The 20896-nt window shown below is 40.4% G+C and overlaps 3 protein-coding genes across 6 annotated transcripts in view; 1 reads left to right on the top strand and 2 right to left on the bottom strand.

Moving 5' to 3' along the window:
• TBC1D16 (TBC1 domain family member 16) overlaps nt 1–13761 on the bottom strand; it is an 81682-nt gene extending 67921 nt beyond the window's left edge. For 2 of the 4 annotated variants that reach the window (XR_015747694.1, XM_026667272.2), the window contains exon 1: nt 13654–13759. The gene's annotated coding sequence lies outside the window, so the exon portion shown is untranslated. Of the gene's footprint in view, nt 1–13380; nt 13579–13653 lie in introns of those variants that run through there. The other 2 variants (XM_026667273.2, XM_087955963.1) reach the window with 2 other exon arrangements.
• A 3872-nt stretch (nt 13762–17633) lies between these two features.
• Nucleotides 17634–18764, bottom strand: RMI2 (RecQ mediated genome instability 2). The gene has a single exon (XM_026667219.2). The coding sequence runs from the start codon at nt 18650–18652 to the stop codon at nt 18236–18238; it is 417 nt and encodes a 138-aa protein (XP_026523004.1). The 5' UTR covers nt 18653–18764; the 3' UTR covers nt 17634–18235.
• Nucleotides 18765–19112: 348 nt separating this feature from the next.
• Nucleotides 19113–20896, top strand: part of CCDC40 (coiled-coil domain 40 molecular ruler complex subunit) — a 35077-nt gene continuing 33293 nt past the window's right edge. The window contains 2 exon segments of the mRNA XM_087955964.1: nt 19113–19230; nt 20077–20188. Coding sequence (XP_087812090.1) covers nt 19214–19230; nt 20077–20188 — 129 coding nt within the window. The 5' untranslated portion in view covers nt 19113–19213.

Genomic DNA, 20896 nt, shown 5'->3' on the forward strand with positions numbered 1-20896 from the left:
AGGGTGGAGAAACACTGTGTATGATTCTTGTAAGACAAATGCTAAAAATTATTAGGAATAGAATAAACTGAAAGAACTTGCAATACATTATAAATCCACAATATGACCATACTGTACCTGGAGTACACATCAAGAGATATTGCTCAATAGGTCTCTTACAACAAAAGACTTAATTGTAGTTGAGTGTTTACAATAGAACAAAGGAAGTTATGGAGAGCTATTACAATTTAAGCTGGGTGCAAATAAAAATTATTTTCTTTACCAAAGTACAGCCAAAAAAGTGTTTTGAGGAGAGAGAGAAAAAAAGATTACCAACCCAGCTTGGCAGGAAGCACTCTACATTCCTCAAATTTTTCTTGCCTGAAATCTTGATCAGTAAAAACAGGAAAAGCTAATAAAATACAGTATATTAAACCTCTAGGTACTTTATGCATTCTTTAGCTATCCTGACCTTGAAGGAAAATGATAGTTCCTTGTGTTGGAAGAAATGTTCATTTGGGTTCAGTTCCAAGTGGGAAGACAGACACTGGAAACATGGAAACTGCTTGGAAAGATGGTTTAATGGTGGACAGGACCACATTGAGGTCCTGGGCAAAAGGAGCACATGGGTGAGAGAGGGAGAGATTTATAACCTCTGTTGGGCTTTGAACTTGCTTCCTGTTCCTTTGGCAAGAAATGTATCCTGATTGGTTGTCAGACTCCTATGGGGCCATGCAGGAATAACTTTGTAGGTTGTCTTGAGTCCCAAGCTTGGTTGAATCTTGCTGGGTGATGTAATCTTCCCAGGTGCCATGCGGTGAGATGGGTAGAGGGCTAATCCATTTTCACTGGCAGAGGCACTGCAGGCCGGTACTTTGCTGTTTCCAGGCCGGTCCCATGGGCCAGATCTAAGCACCCCACCGGCTGGATCTGGCCCCCGGGCCTTAAGTTTGACACCCCTGTCTTAGATTAATCTATTCTTTAATTTGGGTCAAACATGAGGCAGGAATTAGCAAGTAAGCAAATTATTTTTTTTAAAAAAGATTAAAGATAAAACAGAGCAGGGCTGTCAAACTCCCGGCCCATGTGCCGCATGCATCACGCACTGGCCATGCCCATTCCTGGTTTAGCAAAGGGGGAAAAAGTCCCAATATGTCACGTGATGCCGACGTGACATGAATTTGATACACCTGTAATAGAGGATCATGTCATTGAAATTCTTCAACAGAAGAAGGAAAGTTCTGTTTTCCTCTTTACCATGCCTGGGGCGCAGTGGTTAGAATGCGGTATTGTAGGCTAATTCTGCCTACTGCCAGCAGTTCAATTCTGACCAGCTCAAGATTGACTCACCAGCCTTCTATCCTTCCGGGGTCGGTAAAATGAGGACCCAGATTGTTGGGGGCAATAGGCTGATTTTGTAAACTGACTCTGTAAACTGCTTACAGAATGCTGTAAAACACTGTGGGGCAGTATATATGTCTAAGTGCTATTGCTATTGTGTCTAGGTAGTCTTTTATAACCACTCACTTTATAACCACAATTGGGCCCAGAATTTTAATTATAAGTCATTGCAGTCATTAAACAGATCATGAAGTCACCTGTTGTTTTTATTGGTCATAAAGCAAATACTATGGTAATTAAATCAATCACATGGCTAATAAGTGAACCTACAGTCATTAAGCAAATACAACATATCCAGTGGGTGGGTTTTGCCATTTTCTGCTGGAAAATGGCAAAAAAGTTGCAAAGCATAGTCAGGTGACTACAAGATGCTGCAACTGGTCATAAATGAGTCGACTGCCAAGCACCCAAAATGCAATTATGTGACCATGGTATGTCTCTCTCTCTCTCTCTCCCTCTCTCTCTCTCTGTGTAGCAGTTGTAATTTTGAGGATGAGTCGCATATTTTTTTGAATTTGTCATATCTTTGAACTGTCTTTACTTGATGGTCACTAAGTAAAGACTATTTTGCAATAAGTCTCTTCATAGACCTTGATGTAAAATGTGTCATTGACAAGACTATATCCTCATGTTCAACTATCTAATATTTTGCTATGAGTAAAACATAGAATATAACAGGTTTCAGCTTTAATAAACAGACATATTCTGTGCCTGAATCTCGTAGAAGAACACCTTTCTTGAGGTATGAGTAAAGCAGTCCCAATATTATAAAGTCCAGATAATAAGTGTGATTGTGTACCCCCTTATCTGAATCCATAGGGATCACTTAAGTGGTGACAAGGTAGACAAAGTTTAAGGAACACTGAGGAAAACCAACTTCTACTTTACAATCTAAATTACCTATTTCTCTCAATCTGGACTTGGAATTCAGACCTTCCAAAATAGAAGCAGCTCGTTCCAGGGGTGGGATGGCCCATTTTGGATGTGAGGTAAGTGCAGGGCCAGTGTGGAGGCTGGGGGTGGGTGAAAAATAGGCCTCCCTGAGGGTAGCCAAAGCTTGGGAAAGGCCTTTTTCGACCTCCCAAAGGCTCGAGGAAAGCCTCCACAGTCTGGGGAAGGCAAAAACACCTCCCCCCCCCCCACCGTGGTGCAGGAGGCTGACTAGGTCACGCCCACCATGGCCACGCCCACCCAGCAACCCGGCAGAGAATCCATTGTTGAAATGTTTGAAGCCCACTCCTGGCTCATTGTGAACATTAACTCGAGTGGCACAAACTTCACCCTCCACAAGAAAGAGGGGGGGGAGATACGGCTATCTGATTCGAAATGTTCCAGTTGCTATTTTAACAAATATTACGCAGCCTTTATTCAGACTTTTTCCGCATGACAACTCTTGTCACCGAACAGCTCAACACTGTGAGGTTTTTAATCCATCCATCAGCTGTTTCATGGACAAAGCCCAAGACTGCTCAGCAGCCAGACCAAGATAAGTCACCAGCTGATTTGATCACATTCTCATTAAGTATTCACACACTCTCTCTCCTCCCCCCCGCCAACAGCCCAAGCCCTTCCCTCTAGAACAAAAGGCCACAGGGCAACATCCCATTGGCAGGTTTTCTGCCATAATCTCCACTTGCGCCATTTCTCCTTCCTTATCAATGGGAACAATGTCTTGGCTGAAAGCATGAGTTCTTACTGACGGCTTGGCACCACTGCAATGACCCAACCAGGACAGGCAGAAACTAGTTCTTTACAGAAAAACACTAAAGATTTGCACAATTTGTTGAAAGGGATAAAAGATGCAGGGCTGTAGAAGGGGAAGAACTATATGCACTCTTGAGAAAATATGCAAAACTCTTTCCTAGAACCATAATCTCAAGTAAAGAAACAGCGGGAATTAAAAAATAGCGGAAGAGTAAAAGGGATAAAACATTGGACAGTGGCTCTTACCAAATTTTAAGGCATAAGATTATTTTGCATGTTTCTTGGACAACTATATATAATCTATAATATATATAATCTCCATGAAAGAGAATGGAACATGTCTCCATTTTTCTTCACAGATTTGTGAGTTAAGCTGAGAGACAAATCAGAGGTTAGGTGTATCATTAGAGCTCTTTAACAGGAACTGCCATAGTAGGTTAGAGGTTTTAGGAATATATTCCAAGAAAGGAAGCCATGACAGTGCTTAACTACAATATCTGAGAACTGTAATGGGGATAATGTTCAGCAGTAAACATGGATCAAGCAGCAAATCCTTAGCAAGTGTGTGGGATTTCTGAGTTCCCACATCACTTTATATCATAATGAGTTTAAGCTTAAGCAAGCCTGATGAATTTAGATCAATGGGCTTCATTAAGAATCTGTTTAAATCGCAACAATCTAAACACCAACTACTATAGCATTTTAGGATTTCCATAATAAAAACAAAAGCCTTAAACAGGACTACTATCTGCAATCTTTATTTAAAATGTACCTTTTCAAAAGAAGGCCTTAAGGGCTTCTTGCAGCTGCCATTTAGTCCTCAATTTACAACAGTTCATTTAGGGACTGTTCAAATTCACAATGGCACTGAAAAAAGGGATTTATAATCCTTTTTCACATTTATATACAATTGCAGCATCCCCATGGGTACGTGATCAAAATTCAGCTGCTTGGCATCTGACTCGTATTTATGGTGGTTGCAGTGTCCCAGAAAATGTGATCACCTTTTGACTCTGACCAGCAAAATCAATGGGGAATCCAGATCCACTTTACAACCATGTTAGTAATTTAACCATAGTGATTCACTTAAAACTGCAGCAAGAAATATCATAAGATGGGGAAAAACTCACTTAACAAATGTTTCACTTAGCAACATAACTTTTGGGCTCAGTTGTGGTCATAAGCTGAGGAAGACCTGTAATATAAAACAGCTACTATAAAAATAAAAATTCTCTTGAAGTGACCACATGGAAGTCAATTTAATTTTTTACAAAGGCTATAGAGAATGAGCCAGTGAAGTAGGCAACAAGTAAAATTATAGTAGGAAAATCAAAATACGCCTGCCACAATTCTAACAAAAACAAACACTTGAACCTGTCTGTAGATATTTTTATTATAGCAGATATTCATGAGAGCTTGGAAGACACTTGATAGACTGCTGAGATGTTTCCAAAGCCACATAACTACACTCCAGATTTAGCAGCTGTTATGTGACAAATAACTTAAAAAGTACTTCCATAAAAGGATTCTGGAAAAAGACCTGCAGAAGATGTATATTATATATATATTATCAACCATGTATACAAAGAATTATGATTATTCTGGAAAAGCCTGAGGATTTCATAACTGAAAATCTTATATAGGCAGTCCTCAAGTTACAACCATTCATTTAGTCACCATTTGAATTTATAAAAGCCCAGGAAAAAGTGACATGGCCATTTTTCACACTTATGACTGTTGCAGCATCCCCCTGGTCATGTGATCAAAATTCAAATATTTGGCAACTGGCGTGTATTTATTGTACTTAAGATTACCTTTACTCCAACTAACATAATAATAATGAAACCTTCAAGGAAGAAACTAAGTTCTCTGGAACAATTTCACTTAAGTCTATACAACTCTACTTCAGAAGAGAATTTATCAATATTTGTTCTACAATGCAAACTTCCTGCTATGGGCAGTCTTCTCTTATACAGATATTGCACTTCTCTTTAACCCAATTATTGTGATTTCATCCAGATCACAATCTTTGCACTTCTTGAGAAACCTACTGCATTTCCTCAACACAGTATTCAAACTGCGTCAGGAGAAGCCAGCACTATTATGTGCAATTGTAAAGGTTTGGGGGTATATTCTGAAGCCCCTATTTTGGAGAAGAGGGGAATAACATAGCCCAAACTTCTGGCAGTCAGTTACTATCACAGGCTACAAACTGTCCCCTACCATCAGAGGAGAACGCTGTAATTCCTCTTAGTCAAGTTTTTGGTGACCAATTGTTCATGATTAATTTTCCCATGTTCTTCTTTTGTTGTACTTGTGTTTTGGTCTGTGACCGCAAATAAAGTATTATTATAACTGTCCCCTACTGCGGGGGTCCCCTACTCCCGGACTGTGGCCCGTTCTGAACAGGGCCACATAAGTGGTGGGCCCTTGCGCGAGCATGTGAACCTCTATTTGTGTGAATGGCAGGCATGCAAACTTGCTGCTGGTGCAAGTAGAGCTACGTATTTGCCACTTGTGCAGCCCAGAAACACGCCCTCTCCCCTCCCCCATGCTGCCACCACCAGTTCACAAAACCAGAAGGTTTGGGGACCGCTGCCCTATAGCAGGGGTCCCCAACCGCACGGTCCATGGACCGGTACCGGGCCGCGGAACAAGCCTTACCGGGCCGCTGGTTGCTGGCGCCGCCATCTTTTTTGGTAAAAAAGCAATTTTTCGATCAAAAAGATGGCGGCGCCAGCGTTGGTGAGCTTTTCGGGTAGAAAGCCATTTCTACCCAAAAGCTCACGAGCTAGCGCCGCCATTTTTGACGAAAAATCACTTCCGTGACGTTACCGGAAGTGATTTTTCGTCAAAAAGATGGCGGCGCCAGCTGACGCCGGAACCGGGCATGCGCCAGCTGACGCCGGAACCGGGCGCGGCGTCGAAAAGGTTGGGGATCCCTGCCCTATAGGACACATTCTCTATTAATACACAGAACTTTCTTGGAATTTTCCCATGTGACAGAATAGCCTGGTTCACACATAATTGTGAACCATATTATGGTTCATAATTGTAAACCATATTATGGTTCATAATTGTAAACCATATTATGGTTCATAATTGTATACCATATTATGGTTCATAATTGTATACCATATTATGGTGCATAATTGTAAACCATATTATGATTCATTTGGTCAGCTGAAAATCAGGAAGAGTGTGGTAGTACCTTTTTAAACTAATACATTAGAACAAGTGGGCAGATGCTGGTTATGTGTGAGACAGATCACAATAACTCTTCAATTAGCAATGTGTTAAACAGCTATTGTGCTGCAAAGCAGACATCTACTAGGTTTGTTGTAGGCTCTGATTCAGGTCTTAAAGTTCCTCACATTTACATTAATAGCACAATCAAAAACCCAACAAACTCCCAAACAAGATAAGATGTTCCCTCATCTGCTCTTCCTCTCATGTAATATATGCCATTATCTGCCAGGAATGCTCCTTCGAATTTCATGTAAGGCAAACAGGGTCACACCAATTTTCATGGAAATAATAAATAGACACAAGTTGAGAACAAGATTCCAAACAAGGACCAAGTAATTTTAGAGCATTTTAACCTCCCAGGACACTCCATTAGATTTTAGTAGCCATTTTAGAAAAAAGAAACTTCATTTGCACAGTAGAACAAAATGTTCAACTCATACACAACAAAATACATCACATACACCTGTCTTGGGAGGTCTCAATAGGTTTTTAACACATTACTGATGTTAATTGATAAGGTGCTTAAATTCTGTACCACAAATAATCTCTATGTGCATAATCACTTTCCCCCAAAGCCCAACTTGAATCTTATGAGTTTAGCCACCACATGAAAATGACAAAGGAGCAACAGCTCACAAAAAATTACATAATGGTACCTTGTTATTCAATTGCTTTGAAACTCATCAAATTCGATACACAACTCATTTTGACAAGAAAATTATGTCACCAGTATTCATCGTTTGTTTGGTACTCAACGCACAAGCTAGAACTTGTGACTTGATTGCCTTGTAACTCACTACATTATTCCTTATGGGAAAAATTTTGTTTGTTTGGTACTCATCATTTTTGGTACTCATTCCACCTCTTGAAACCAATTAACAATGAGTACCAAGGTACCATTGTATTTTCATAAAATTAGTTCGCTGAAGGTGTTAAGTACTCCGCTAAGTACTCCGCCTCTCACTTTGTAATGCATGCATGCCCTCATGAGCTTGCCTGTTGCCTCCACACCCTCCCTTGGCTTGCCACACCCATAGCACTCACCCATCTGCTGGCCTTCTTGCAAGCTGTCAGACTTGGGATTTCCTGCCAGCATCCCCACTGACTTTGCTTGTTGAAAGGTGGCAGGAAGTCACAAGTTGCCAACATGCAAAGTTCTCACTTAACAACCAGATCCCTTAGCAATGGAAATTCTGGTCCAAATTACCATCATCAAGCAAGGACTACCTGTATATTATATTTAGCACAGTGTATGAATGTAGGCACTTGAACATAAGTGTTCAGTACAAGCCACAACGATGTCAAGTGCATCATAACATTACACAAATATTGTGATTTACTTCATCTGGATATCTTTAAGTGACATTATGACATATTTAATATCACTTACTCCCCACCCTCTCCTGAAGATGCCCGTGACATTGAAACTCTGTGTCATGTCCCTGGTGGAGACTGACTCTGAAGGAGAGGAGGAACAGCCTACAGGGAGTGGAAATGTGGCTCCGGAGGTTGTGGAGGAGGCTGGGGAAGGGCAGAGGCCAGTTGGGCAATCAGAGGACCCAGGCCCATTCCCTCTCCATCCTAGGGCACGCAGGGAGGATAAGGGAGAGACGTGGTCTGCTTGGGAGGAGAGAATCTTGATCCTCTTCATGGGCTGCAGCTGTGACAACTGAATAAGAAGACGGACATGGGCGAATGCTGGAAACAGAGCGTGGAAATATATCGTTTATGGTTCCTCTCTGAGTTTGGCATCCTTCCCAGTGTGTGTTCTGTTATCTGTGGACATCCTGCAGCCCTTATCTTGCCTGGTTTGTGTTGCTTTTTTCCTTCTTCTTGTAACTGCTTGTGTGGGAGTTTTTTTGTCTTCAGTCAAGGATATTCGGAGCTTGAAAGCAAAGTGAAGGAATAAAAGGGGCTTCACCTGTTTTCTCATGTTTCCTTAAAACAGGTGGTGATACAGTAGGTGGCTACACAAACCACCCTTGGACCTAACAGTTGTTGACAACTACCAAGCCTCCAAACTTCACTTTATGGGGAAGGCTATTGAAAAGGTAGTATATAGCTGAAGAGAACCTTCAGCAAACAGATTACCTAGACTAATCACAGTAAAGATTTCAGGCCAAAAGTTAGCAGTGGCACAACCTTGATCATGCTTTTCAATGACCTGCAATGGAACCAAAATGGCAACAGTGGATCCATCGTTGTGCACCTTGATCTCTCAGCTGTTTTTCTATCAACTGCTATTCTTTGTTCTCATTGGCTATTCTATCAACCACAATATCCCTATCAGGTGTTGATCAGGAGGAGAGAGATCTGTCCCAGGCCTCTCCTGTATTGGGTGCTGCAGTTTTACTCTCTCTCCCATCTTTTTCAAGAGCTACGTGAAGCCACTAAGTGAGGTCATTCCTGGTTTGAGTTTGGTATCATCAGTATGCTGATATAATACTCAACTGCATATTTCGACCTTGTGTCAGCCTAGTGAAGATCTCAGTAACCTTATCAGTGCCTGGAGATTGTGTGGTTTTGGATGGGGAAAAATCATATCTAAGTCAACCCTACCAAGACAAAATGGCTGTTTGACCTGGCTGTCTTTGTCCTTGGATGGGGTTGCACTTCCCCCTTCAAGGTTGATACACATTATTGGGGACTTCCTGGACTTGCATCTGCTACTTAAAGAACAGGTGTCAGCTGTGGCTATGACAGCCTTTGCATAACTTCATCTTGTGTGTCTGTTATAGCATTTCCTAGATTACAGAGCCTTCAGGCAATCACTCATGCCTAGACATTTTGAGGCTTGACTACTGCAATGCTTTCTAAATACGCTTCCCTTGAAGATTAACCAGACTCTTCAGCTAGTCCAGAACATAGCAGCAGTAGAAGTTAACACACCTCACAAGCTATGCAGTTGCCATTTTGTTTCTGGATATGACTCAAGATGCTGCTTGTTATCTATAAAGCTCTAAATGGCATAAAACCTTGTTATTTGAGGGACCACCAATTGTCCATAACATCAGCCTGGCTGTTTTGATCCTGCAAGGTTGGTGCACTTCAAGTTCCTTCAATTAAACAATGTCATCTATAAGGATTCTAGGATTTTCTGCACTCAGGAAAGTGTGTAGAAAAGAGCAACAAAAATCATTAGGGATCTGGAAGTTAAAATATATGCGTAGTTGCAAGAATTGAGTATGGCTAGTCTAGTGTAAAGAAGAACTAGGAGTGATATGATATTTGAGGGGCTGCCACAAAGAAGAGGGGATCAATCTATTTTCTAAAGCACCAGAAGACAAGAAACAATACATGGAAACTAATCAAGGAAAAAAGAAACCTAGAACTAAGGAAACACTTCCTAACTGTGAGAACAATTAACCAGTGGAATGGCTTGCCTTCAGAAGTTCTTGGTGCTCCATCACTGGAGATTTTTAAGAAGAGTCTGGACAGCCACTTGACTGGAACAGTTTAAGGTCTCCTACTTGAGCAGCGTTCAACTAAAAGAGCTCCAAGGTCCCTTCCAATTGTTATTACCTTTTCTGTAGCAGTCATTCTTTTAAGCCAGTTTAGTCTCTCTGGTGTTCAATAAGCCTTTGTGGTGTACTAGCTTTAGTGCATCTTCTTCATGGTCCTTCAGATATTCTTCCAAAGCCTTTCAGTACTTCATCTGGCTGGAGTACTTCCAACATTCCATTCCCACTTATTTTCCTTGGTAATTAGGGTCTATCAACATCTCTGCATGGAAGGGTATAATTTATTGCCATTTTTCTAGTCTTCCTATTCAAGACTTTTAGTTCTGCTTGAGTCCAGTTCACTATTTTAGCTGTGTATTTAATGATTGTAATTTCTCAAGTGTTAATTGCCTTGATAGCATTTTCTCTATTGAGTTGGGACTTTAAGATAGTCTTCACTCTCATCTTGAAGATAGTCTTCTAATCTTCTTCTTGTCTTTGGTGTGCTTGATGTTGCCAGGTTGAAGGATGCCCAGGTATTTGTAGTAGTCATCTTCATCCAGACTCTTAATGTTATTTTCAAAGGCCATCTAGATTTCTTCAGTTTTCACTATTTTTCCTCTACTCATGGGAAGGCTGGCACAAACACCATTGCAATATATTGTCCATACGTATGGACAAAGTTAAGTAGCAATTCTAATTCAGATGGTATTTTTCCATACAACCTTGTCCACATTATTATCCCCTACCCATTAAGGCAGTATCTCACTTTGATTTCTGGCTGGGGTGCAAACAGACAGGCTATTTTAATCTGGAGCTCATGCAATAATCAGCACTACAGCCTTAACTGGGTCTCAATTCCTGTGTAGGTATTGTCCTGGAGCCAAATTTCAAGAGAGGCACATTGTCCCATGCTCCAAACTTGCTTTCTCTGCAAATGCCCTCATCAACATGCAGCCACAATTTACTTTCCCCTGATTTTGCACATTTCCTTACTGGAAGGCATTTTTAAAATTATTGCCTAAACCAAAACTATGCTGCCGTTTGCCTTTTTTTTCCTGACATGCAAACCACAGTGATTTGATCCAGCAATTTCAAACATTCCCTTCAAGTTTAACTAGTCACACTTGTTTTGAAAATCTTTCTGATCCAGGTCTTCCTTATTTTTTCTGTAATGTTAGAGAGTGTACCACTTATTTTCATAAAATTGTCTCAAAGTGCTTGATCAACAACTTTATTTCCTGATCGGTCAGTAGCTGTATAGAAATCTGGAGAGGGGGAGAGTGATGTTATTATGCAAATGATAGAATTGATGTAATTTGCACCACACACATTAAATGTCTGACACAAATTATATGATTTGTGTCATTTGTACTATGATATCAAGGTGCACGTTAGTTCATTATGGTTCCTATGGCACACTGTCTAGTTCATATATGGCACTAAGCCACAGCACTGCTTCCTGGTTTCTGCCATTGTAAATTCAGTATATTAAATTGCACTGTATTATATGCTTTCATTATAACTCACCAAATGTTAAAATAAAGCCTTTACTCTTGAATTCCATGGTAATCACCATTTAATTAGTTAGTTCATTTAGTGACCATTCAAAGTTACAACAGCACTGAAAAAAGTGACTTCTGACTGTTTTCCATACTTATGACTGTTGCAGCATCCACATGGTCACATGATCAAAATTTGGGTGCTTGGCAACTAGCTCATATTTATAATGGTTGCAGTGTCTCAGGGTCGTGAGATCCCCTCCTGTGACCATCTGACAAGCAAAATCAATGGGGAAGCCAGATTCGCGTCACAAGTGTGTTATTAACTTAATAACTGCAGTGATTCACTTAACAAGTGTGGTAAGAAAAATCATCAAATGAGACAAAACTCACTTAACAAATGTCTAGCTTAACAACAGAAATGTCGGACTCAATTTGTAATCAGAAGCTAAGGACCATTTGTAATACCTTCAGCCCTAAACATGCGTAACTTCCAAATCCAGGCAAGACTAGCCAGATACTGCTATCTGGGACATTGTCAAACAGAAAAAACATTGCCCCATGTACAAGTTAATCAATGTTCTACTCCAGTCAAACCACTGAAAGTCTCTCTGATCCTCTACATTAGTATGCTTTGCAATTTGCAAAAGTAATAGCTTCTTCAAGAGCTATTATTTTATGCAGACAGGCTGATTCCAAGTGCCATGTTCCTCCCGATACGTACTAAAGCTATTCCCTCGGGAGATTCCTTTTTCAAAGGATTGCCTTTGAAGAGAAAATGCACATGGTGAAAATACCCTTTTTCCTCATCAGACACACATCACTGGAAGAGTGCAGTCTGAAACAATGCAATGAAATGCTTTGGTTATTTTTTCATTTAAACAGAATAGTTTAGGAGTATGAAGAAACTATGTGGAATAATTGAAAGAAAAAAAATGAGACAAAATAGGAGATTACCTGTTTATTATGTTTCCATTTTATTATGTTCTGAGACTAAAGATGAACTGCATTTTGGCAGGAATTCAAAGCACAGACCATATATGATATGTGATCCATACTTTATGGCCACCACTGAGCCAATATGAATTATTCATTGGTTTTGAGTGGGGGAGGTAGAGGAAGAGAAAGATGCAATCTCTTTCATAGCTGGCAGCATCACTGTAAATTAAGAAGTGAACATAGCACACTGCTTCTTAACAACTTGATCCTATGCAGAATTAAGCATGCGTGGCATTGACACGCCCAACATCTCACAAGATTAATAGGCTGCTAGCTGTACTTCCAGATTCATTATTTTCATCAGGGCTTTCCACTTCCTTTATTGACTGAACAATTAAAGGTTTTAAAATAAGTAGAACATGAAACACAGAGATCATCTGTTGTTTAAAACAAAAGTCTGTTTGCCTCAGATTATTAGATTCATATCTGCTATAGTATATCCTACCAAATAATTGGGAACAGTTCCATTTTCGTCATTATATGGGGGGAGGGGTAAGGGAAGGTTACAGGCAAAAGAATCCTTTCTAATTAAGAGCTTTTCCTTAATCAAACAGCCTGACATTATGTTACTCCTGATAAACTGGGATGTTTTTATTCATCAACTGAGGAAAATTTCCAATAAGAATGCAGCCCAGGATGCTAACCTGGGAAAATATAGCATGGAGCAGATGCCCTCACCCATTCCTTTTGCTGATTACAATAGTTAGGAGGCATCTTCAAAATGCCCTTCAAAGGAGGGCCAAGAAGGAAAAAACATATGTTTAAATGAAGGGAAGTAGTGAATGGAAAGCATGTCTGGTACAGCCATCATCATTCAGATAGATAGTAAAATACGATAGTACTTTGTTAGTCAAGAGGAGTAAAGGAGCGCATCTTTGAAAGACTTAAGAAGCCGTGAGACAACACACTTCCTTGAGTGAATCTTTAGTCTCTTCTGCACACCACTCACTACCCTTTCCTCGTTCCCTGGTGCAGTAATTCCCCCCCCCCCCCCACTGCACACGCATAATCCTAAATAGTGCCCCATATCCTATCGCTCTACAATCATCTGGAGTGCAAGATCCCTTCACAGTACTGCCTCATATGAACCGAGCAGGTGAACTCACTCCAGCGAGATGCCCTGACCCGTAACCCTTTCTCCAAGGCAGTCCATAGGGCCTCGTCTCCTCCCGCGCAAGCAGCACCTTCCACGCAATCCACGCGAAGAAATCGTCTCAGGGCCTCGGCGGAGACCCCACCCCACAATCCACCCTGCTCTCCCAACGCCAGAACTTCCCTCCTAAGCTTTCCCATCAAAGGCTGAGATGCCTTCGCCCCAGCCCCCAACCTGGGATCAGCCTCGCCCACCCAGCCCGATGCCCAGCGGGGCAAGTTCTCACCCAGAGGCCACCGCCGCCGCCGCTGCCTCCTCCTAGATCAGCGCCGCGCGAGAGGATTTGCAGGGAAAGTAGGCGCGGCCAAACGCAGTCACACCCAACTCGATCTGCTTAACCCTGCCTGTATTATACTCTTGCCGGATCCGCTCAGGATTTGGAGGTGGAGCAAGCGGGAACGTGAATCGCTCTGTTCTTTTCAGCGGTTCCCTAGCCTTTGGCGGAGGGAACAGGCGCTTACCAAAATTGCTCTGCCAAAATGGTTCCCTTACACTGGAGTCTTTTTCCCCCAACTCCCAGGACTGACCCCAATATGCATCTTAAACTACTACATTAAAAAGTGATCTGAAAAGTGGGTTCAGAAGTGCCAACAAAAGGCCTTTCTTAATTATATCACATTACATTATAATTAATATCTATGTTACAGGTATTAGTTATATTACATTATTAATTAATTTATTTTATTTATTTATTTGATTTGCCTATTGTTTACAAGATAATAAGTATAAGTGTATACATAGTTGTGAATACATGAAATGGGTACATATAAGAAAAATAAAAGAATAAGAGAAACAATAGGACAGGGACGGTAGGCACGTTGGTGCGCTTATGCACGCCCTTAATATTACTACAGATATTACTACAGATATTCAGATTATCAGATTTCATTTTAGTTCACAGCATTTAAGTTTACCCAAAATGTCTGCAAGCCTGCTTCATGAATTGAAATAAATAACACTTTTTAGTTGTATCTTTCTACCAACAGCATACAATATTTCAAATATTGTTCAGTGTCAATTCACTGCTCAAACAAATAACATGTATATTTGTACATGTATATTTGGAATTATTGTAGCTGCATTGCTCATAAATTATTAACATATTGAGAATCTTGCTTGAATTTTATCCCTACTTTGGATATGGGAAAATAAGAGCTTTAATACTGGACTAGCTGTCTTCAACAGACATATTCATGCAACATGCTAAGCTTGGCTAATAATACTGTAACTTTGCAGGTTTTTTTGAATCACCCTGTTCAGTTAGTCTGTGATTATATATTGTATGAACCCAAAACATGAATTTAGTAACCAGTTAAACGTGTGAACATGGCATTGAATCAGATATGGACATCCATCAAGTTCAATTTGCTAGCTTCAGCTTAACTATTTAAGAAGTCCCTCAAAAGTAATGGAGTGGCATGTCCAAAGATATTAGACTGCAATTCTTCACATATTATCCTGCCAGTAAATTCTATACCGACGATATTCACTTAGTTCACATCAATGTGCTTTCTTCTAGTCCTTGAGTTGGCAGCAAAATTATGCAGGCCTAAGTAAAATGCCAATGTCATAACCCTACTCATGAGTGAGGCTGACAGATGAAGGCATCTTAACAGTTGTTATTAATTTTATTCCCTCCCACCTATCATTGCCTGTCACCTAAACACCAACTGCTGCTTTTAACACATGGTGGGGTGGTCCTGACAGTTGTGGGTGGGCACTTGAGATAAAAGCTTTGGCCACATTTCAAATGGCTCAAGTGATAGGCGTGGATGAATTTCAAGTTGCAAAATGGCACTACCACCCCGTCTCTCAAATAATAGAAAGTCCAGCCATGCAAAACCTTTGTCGGCAGAAGACTGAATAACATAATGCAAACATCTGACAGAATCTGGCCTTTTCCCATTTAAATTGATCTTCTGAATGACAGGATTGGCAGTGTTGTCAAAAAACTAAAATCCTGTACACATGTCTAAAACTCTTTCAAAAGAATGCTAATTCAATAATACAGTATAAGGAGCTTGCATAATGCCCGTGGGGTGCTTTTTGAAATATCCTGCATCCAGGATGCTTTTAGATACTTAGTCTCTCCTGCAACTCAGGCCAAAATGACTATGGAAGCCAGTATTTAGTGACAAATTACAGATTATTTGGCAAGACTTGTTTTGGGGGGAGAGAAAACACTATAAATATTTTGAAAATAGAACTTCTTAAGATGAATCAAATGTTTCTCTATGGTGGGCACCTTGGAGGTATCTTCATGAAACATGAAGATGTCTAGACGTTCAGTCATGGCAACTGGAGTCCCTTTCTTCTTAGTTGGAAATGTTTGCTGCTTATTCAAATAGTTTCTTCAGTCTGAGCAAGTTGGTTAGGGGAACCCCATATATGTCCTCCAGAGCGGTTTCATTTCTCACCAATTTGGACAGGCTTCTTAAGTGAATAAGCAAAGTTATTGGAATGTAAATGCTCCAACTCCTAAATCCTTTACCTAAGTGGGTCATTAAGTGTGGCCTTCCTGGTGAATCTGTCATTTTAATCTTCCTTGGAAGTGATGCACAGGTAGCATTAAAAAATGAGACAGGTATCTGAGACCTCCATCTTTACTGAGGGAAGAATTTTCCACTTTGGCATAAATGGATTCCTTCACTGCTTTCTCAAGCCACCTGTCTTCCTGTCCAAAATGTGAGCATTACTGTCCTCAAAAGAGTGCCCCTTTTCTTTTAAATGAAGTATACTGATGATTCTGGTCCTATGGTGTTGATTCTCCTATGCTGGGCCATCCTCTTATGTAAAAACTGCTTGGTTTCTCCAATACAGAACTCTGAACACTCCTCACTGCATTGGACTGCATACACATTACTTTTTGTATGTTTTTATGTCTGTTCTTTAGGGTGAACAATCCTCTGTCTCAGTGTGTTGTGGGTTTGAAGAACGCAGGTATGTGGTGCTTTCCAAATATGTTTTAGCTTTTCTGATACACTAGCCATATAAGGAATGACCTGTTGACTCTTAGCCTCAGCTCTGTCTGCCATTCTTTTGTTGGATCCAGATGCTGATTTAATAAAGGCCCAATCTGATATCCTGAGGCCTTAAGAGCTGTCCTTAAATGACTGTTTTCCTTCTTTGGGGCATTCCTGGAGGTGGGGATGTTTTCTGCCCTATAATAGAGTGTTCTGATGGTGCCTAGCTTGTGTTGAAGTGGATGGTGGGAGTAAAACAGCAGGTACTGATCTCCGAGTGTGGGTTTCCTGTAGCTCTCTATTTCTAGGTTGCCACAGATCCTAATCAGAACTTCACAGACTAGGGACACAAGCCTGTTGTCCTTGGTGTCTTCCCTGATGAACTTGATATTTGGGCAGTATTTATATGGTCTGTGAAGATCTGTACTTGATTTTTTTGCCCAGGTGTCATCCACATACCTGAAAACTAGTGGGTGATGTCATCCCTGGAAGGTGCTTAGTGCTGTCTTCTCTACTTCTTCCATGAATAGATTGGTAACAATGGGGGGGGGATCCACAGCTCAGCCGTATTTCTATCTGTAGAAGTCACCTCTGAAAGTGAAATAAGTGGTATTCAGACACAGGTCCAGGAGACATATATGGGGTTCCCCCTAACCCCCTTGCTCAGAATGATGAAGCTATTTGGATAAGCAGCAAAACGTTTTGAACCAACAAGAAGTACAATTGCCATGACTCACCTGGATGCCTGAGAATCTTTATTGAGATATGAAACATGAAGATGTTTAAAAATTGTCAGCAAAGAATTTTCATGCCATACTTATTGATATAAGAATGAATACTATTCTATTAATCTTGTTTGTGAATTATTTACATCTAAATGATTAGAACAAAACTACATTCTAGAAGCCTCCTTCAAGTATTGCATATGCTAAATGTCCAAGAATGTATAACTTTTTAAGTTTATATTCACTATTACTCTGAGAAACCAAAGAAATTCCACAAAATCTGTATTATCTTGAATTAAAAGACTAAATCTAACTTGCGAAAGAGGGTACTAGATAAACAGCTGGCCAAAGCAGAATACACTTTTTGTATTATACTGGGAGTACCAGGTGCTTTTTACACTTTTCAGATTATCAAAATAACATGCTGGAAGGCAAAAATGTGAAATGTCTGAGGCACTATTTTCAAACTCCAGGACAATTCCACCATTAAAGGTTCCAATAGCAAAGTTTTTAAAAAATAACACTTAAAATATATTTTATTTCCATTAAATATGTCATCAAGAGTCTAGTTATTCACTATCCAGGAACATTAAACCAGACACTCTAGTAATAAATGCATATTTTATTGTGATATAGTATAACTTTATCATGCAATTGTTTCTCTGAACTCTTGCTATATTGGGATGTGGTCTACCTCTCAGACTTACGCATTAAAAACAAGCCTTCAAATTAACACTATCCATTGTTATCAAAACAGTTTTATTCTAGAATTGTAAGTCATTCGGATGGATAGAATCATTATTTTAAGAGAGTAGTCTTTGCATATCTGTTAAAATAGTAATGTCTGAAGTCAGATGTCTGTAGCACAGTACTCCTTTAATGGAAGTCCAGCCTGAAGAAAGAAGAGCATTCTCCACAATGGGGCAATGAATATATTCAATATAGATATTTTATCTTTGCAACAATCCAGGTACCCTCAAGTACAAAATATTACTTTGCACAAGCTAATCCAGCCGGAATTAATCCACGCCTTCTAAACAATGCAGGCATTTCCATCCCATTTGTTTTGTTACTGAGAGACGTGCAGGAAAGGATTCCCATTTTGACATGCCAACTTCATTCACGAGAGGAGGCTTCGTTGCAAATCTTCCACTTCCAACTCCCACATAGTCCTGTGCAGGGGATTGCCCGAAAGATCCGTCATCTTCACAGCTTGAAGGACAGGTTCTGGCATGCAACCCTGCACCAAGCCCATCACCATCACATAATTTCCAGGGCTGAGGCAAGGTTTTCCCTTAGGGACTCTCTCCACGCCGGAAACCACGAAAGAGCCGCTCTCGTCCAGCAACCGCACAGTCGAACCATCCTGCTCCACTGCCAGTACTTTGCCCTGCATCCAGACCAGAGACACGGGTAACGCCGGACATCCATACTCTTCCCGGTCCAACAACCATGAGCCGCCAGGGACTTGACGGCACCGCTTCAGCTGCGCAGCCAGGACCTTCACCGGCGGCGACTGTAAGCAAGACTTCTCCATCGTTACGCCAACCTCTTTCCCGCCAAATTTCAAGAAAACGCTGAGAATGATGGTTCTGAAGAGGCTGTTGTAGTATCGCGAGAATTAAATTGGAGCTTTCTTCTCTGAACGGGGAGGGGGGGAACGAACTGGAGTCACGTAAAATTATTTGGTTCCTCAACAAGCCAACAACAGTTTTTAATTGTTCTAACCATGAATGAGTCTAACCTTTCCTAACTCTATGTTTGCTTCACGGAACCTCGGTCTTCACGCTTTGTCTAATCGTTGCTTCCCATCATTGGCGTTTTCCAGATACGTGGACTTCAGTTCCCAGAGTCTTTATTCATTTAGCTGTGCTAGCTGTGGAATTCTGGGACTTGAAGTACACACACCTGGGAATGGCTAAGGTTGAGAAACAACGCTGCGGCTTTGTCACTGAAGGTGATGTTGAGAAATGGTTCTGTCCAGATTTGCACACACCCCTTTTTTTTCAATTGGCATCATCCGAGAAGTCAGGGCGGGGCAGCGAGGAAAAGGAAGCCCGCGGACTGTTGATAGCGTCGCTTAGCAACGGAAGACAGCATGGAGCCGAGTGCGGGGTGAGCAAAGAAAAAAAAAAGGGAACCAAAAGCCTTTTTTTAAACAAGAGGGTGCGAAAAAAAGAACTTAAATTGGGAGTATAGTGTTTCGCTGGAAAAGTTGAGTAAGCTAAAAAAACTGATTATTCATTAAAAAAAAAGTTATTCCTTGGGAAATGGCATTAACTCAAACGTGTATACGTAGCTAACCGGAGGAAGCAGTTGTCATTCTGAAATTTCACGGTTTTAAATAAAATCTGGGAACACATGCCAGTCATCTAAGCAGAATTTTTCGCATGCAATTTTCAACCTCAAATAGACAGATTGCTGCAAATTATGCTTGTTACATTTAGGAAATTTGAAATGTAGGGGAATATAAACTCCCCTATATATTTTCCTTCCTTCCTTCCTTCCTTCCTTCCTTCCTTCCTTCCTTCCTTCCTTCCTTCCTTCCTTCCTTCCTTCCTTCCTTCCTTCCCTCCCTCCCTCCTTCCTTCCTTCCTTCCTTCCTTCCTTCCTTCCCTTTAAAAATAAAGCAAGACTGTGATCATGTCCACCTTACCTTTCTCCTATTATCCCCACAACAACAACCCTCTGAGATGGGTTGGGCTGACAGAGAGAGTGACTGACCCAAAGTCACCCAATTGGCTTTCATGGCTAAGGCAGCTTAAAAACTCACAGTCTCACAGTTTCTAACCTGGACCAACCTGGATCTTTCTTTTGGAAAGAAAGAATGAAGAATATAAATAATGCATAAGATTAATTTTATGTTTGGTACATTGGCATGATCACTCTTTCTTATGTGAGTGATTTAAACATCTGCTTGAATTGGTATTAAATAATTTTTTTCTTTACATTTAAATGAAGTGCTGAATCAGAGAGTAGACAAATTCCAGAAGAAGAAAATAAAGAAGATGAAAAAGAAGTTGAGAAAGAAGATGAGAAAGAAGATAAGAAAGAAGATGCAGAAGATAAAGGGGTAATGTTACGTGTGTGAAAATTTTGAGAAAATGAAAATTAAATACAGATTAAATCAGAAGTTTTCAATACATGCAGTACATGTTTAAATTGGGGAACAAGAAAGCAAAATATATGGTTATAGTAAACAGGAAAGTAAGGTGGGATAATTACCACATACCTTCTAAGAATCACCCTTACTTTGTTTTGGGTGGAAGAGATATTTTTGTCCTCCTTCTAGGAGGACTAACTGAGGACTTTAGATCTCAGTGAAGCTTCCTCACAGAATTTAGGGATGTCTTCTCATAACATGAAACTGCAGTAATGCTTGTGGTTAATAAAGATTTGCATTCCAAAGGCCCTAAGGAAGGTTGGAGTAAGTAGGAAGATTTTTAAAAAAAGAACTGGGTTAAAAAGACATTCAATTGGTTCATTCACTTTGGCTTTTGTGAGCCAGCAGGATTTCAAATGAGGTAGTCTATTTTTTAATCCTCTGTGTCCAAGCTATAAGTAGAACATTCTTATAGAGTGCTTCTGTGCTGCAATATGTTATATAAAAACCTGAGCACTGCCAGCAGTTTACAAATTGGAAAGAACATTTTAATGTTATTTATCTTTTCTTACTGGTTGTTTTCCCCATTTTTACAACAAACAAATTCCCAGTCTGCCACTATAAACAAAAGATTTGAATCTATGACAATGTCAGGGCTGATTCAGTGCTGATTTGAGT

Source organism: Notechis scutatus, chromosome 2, assembly GCF_049901735.1.
Source record: "Notechis scutatus isolate UNSWTSFEM ecotype Mainland chromosome 2, rNotScu1.2, whole genome shotgun sequence".
NCBI classification, from domain to species: domain Eukaryota; kingdom Metazoa; phylum Chordata; class Lepidosauria; order Squamata; family Elapidae; genus Notechis; species Notechis scutatus.

Coding starts and splice junctions, on each gene's coding strand:
- RMI2 (XM_026667219.2), bottom strand. CDS start 18,652: ATGGAGAAGTCTTGCTTACAGTCGCCGCCGGTGAAGGTCCTGGCTGCG.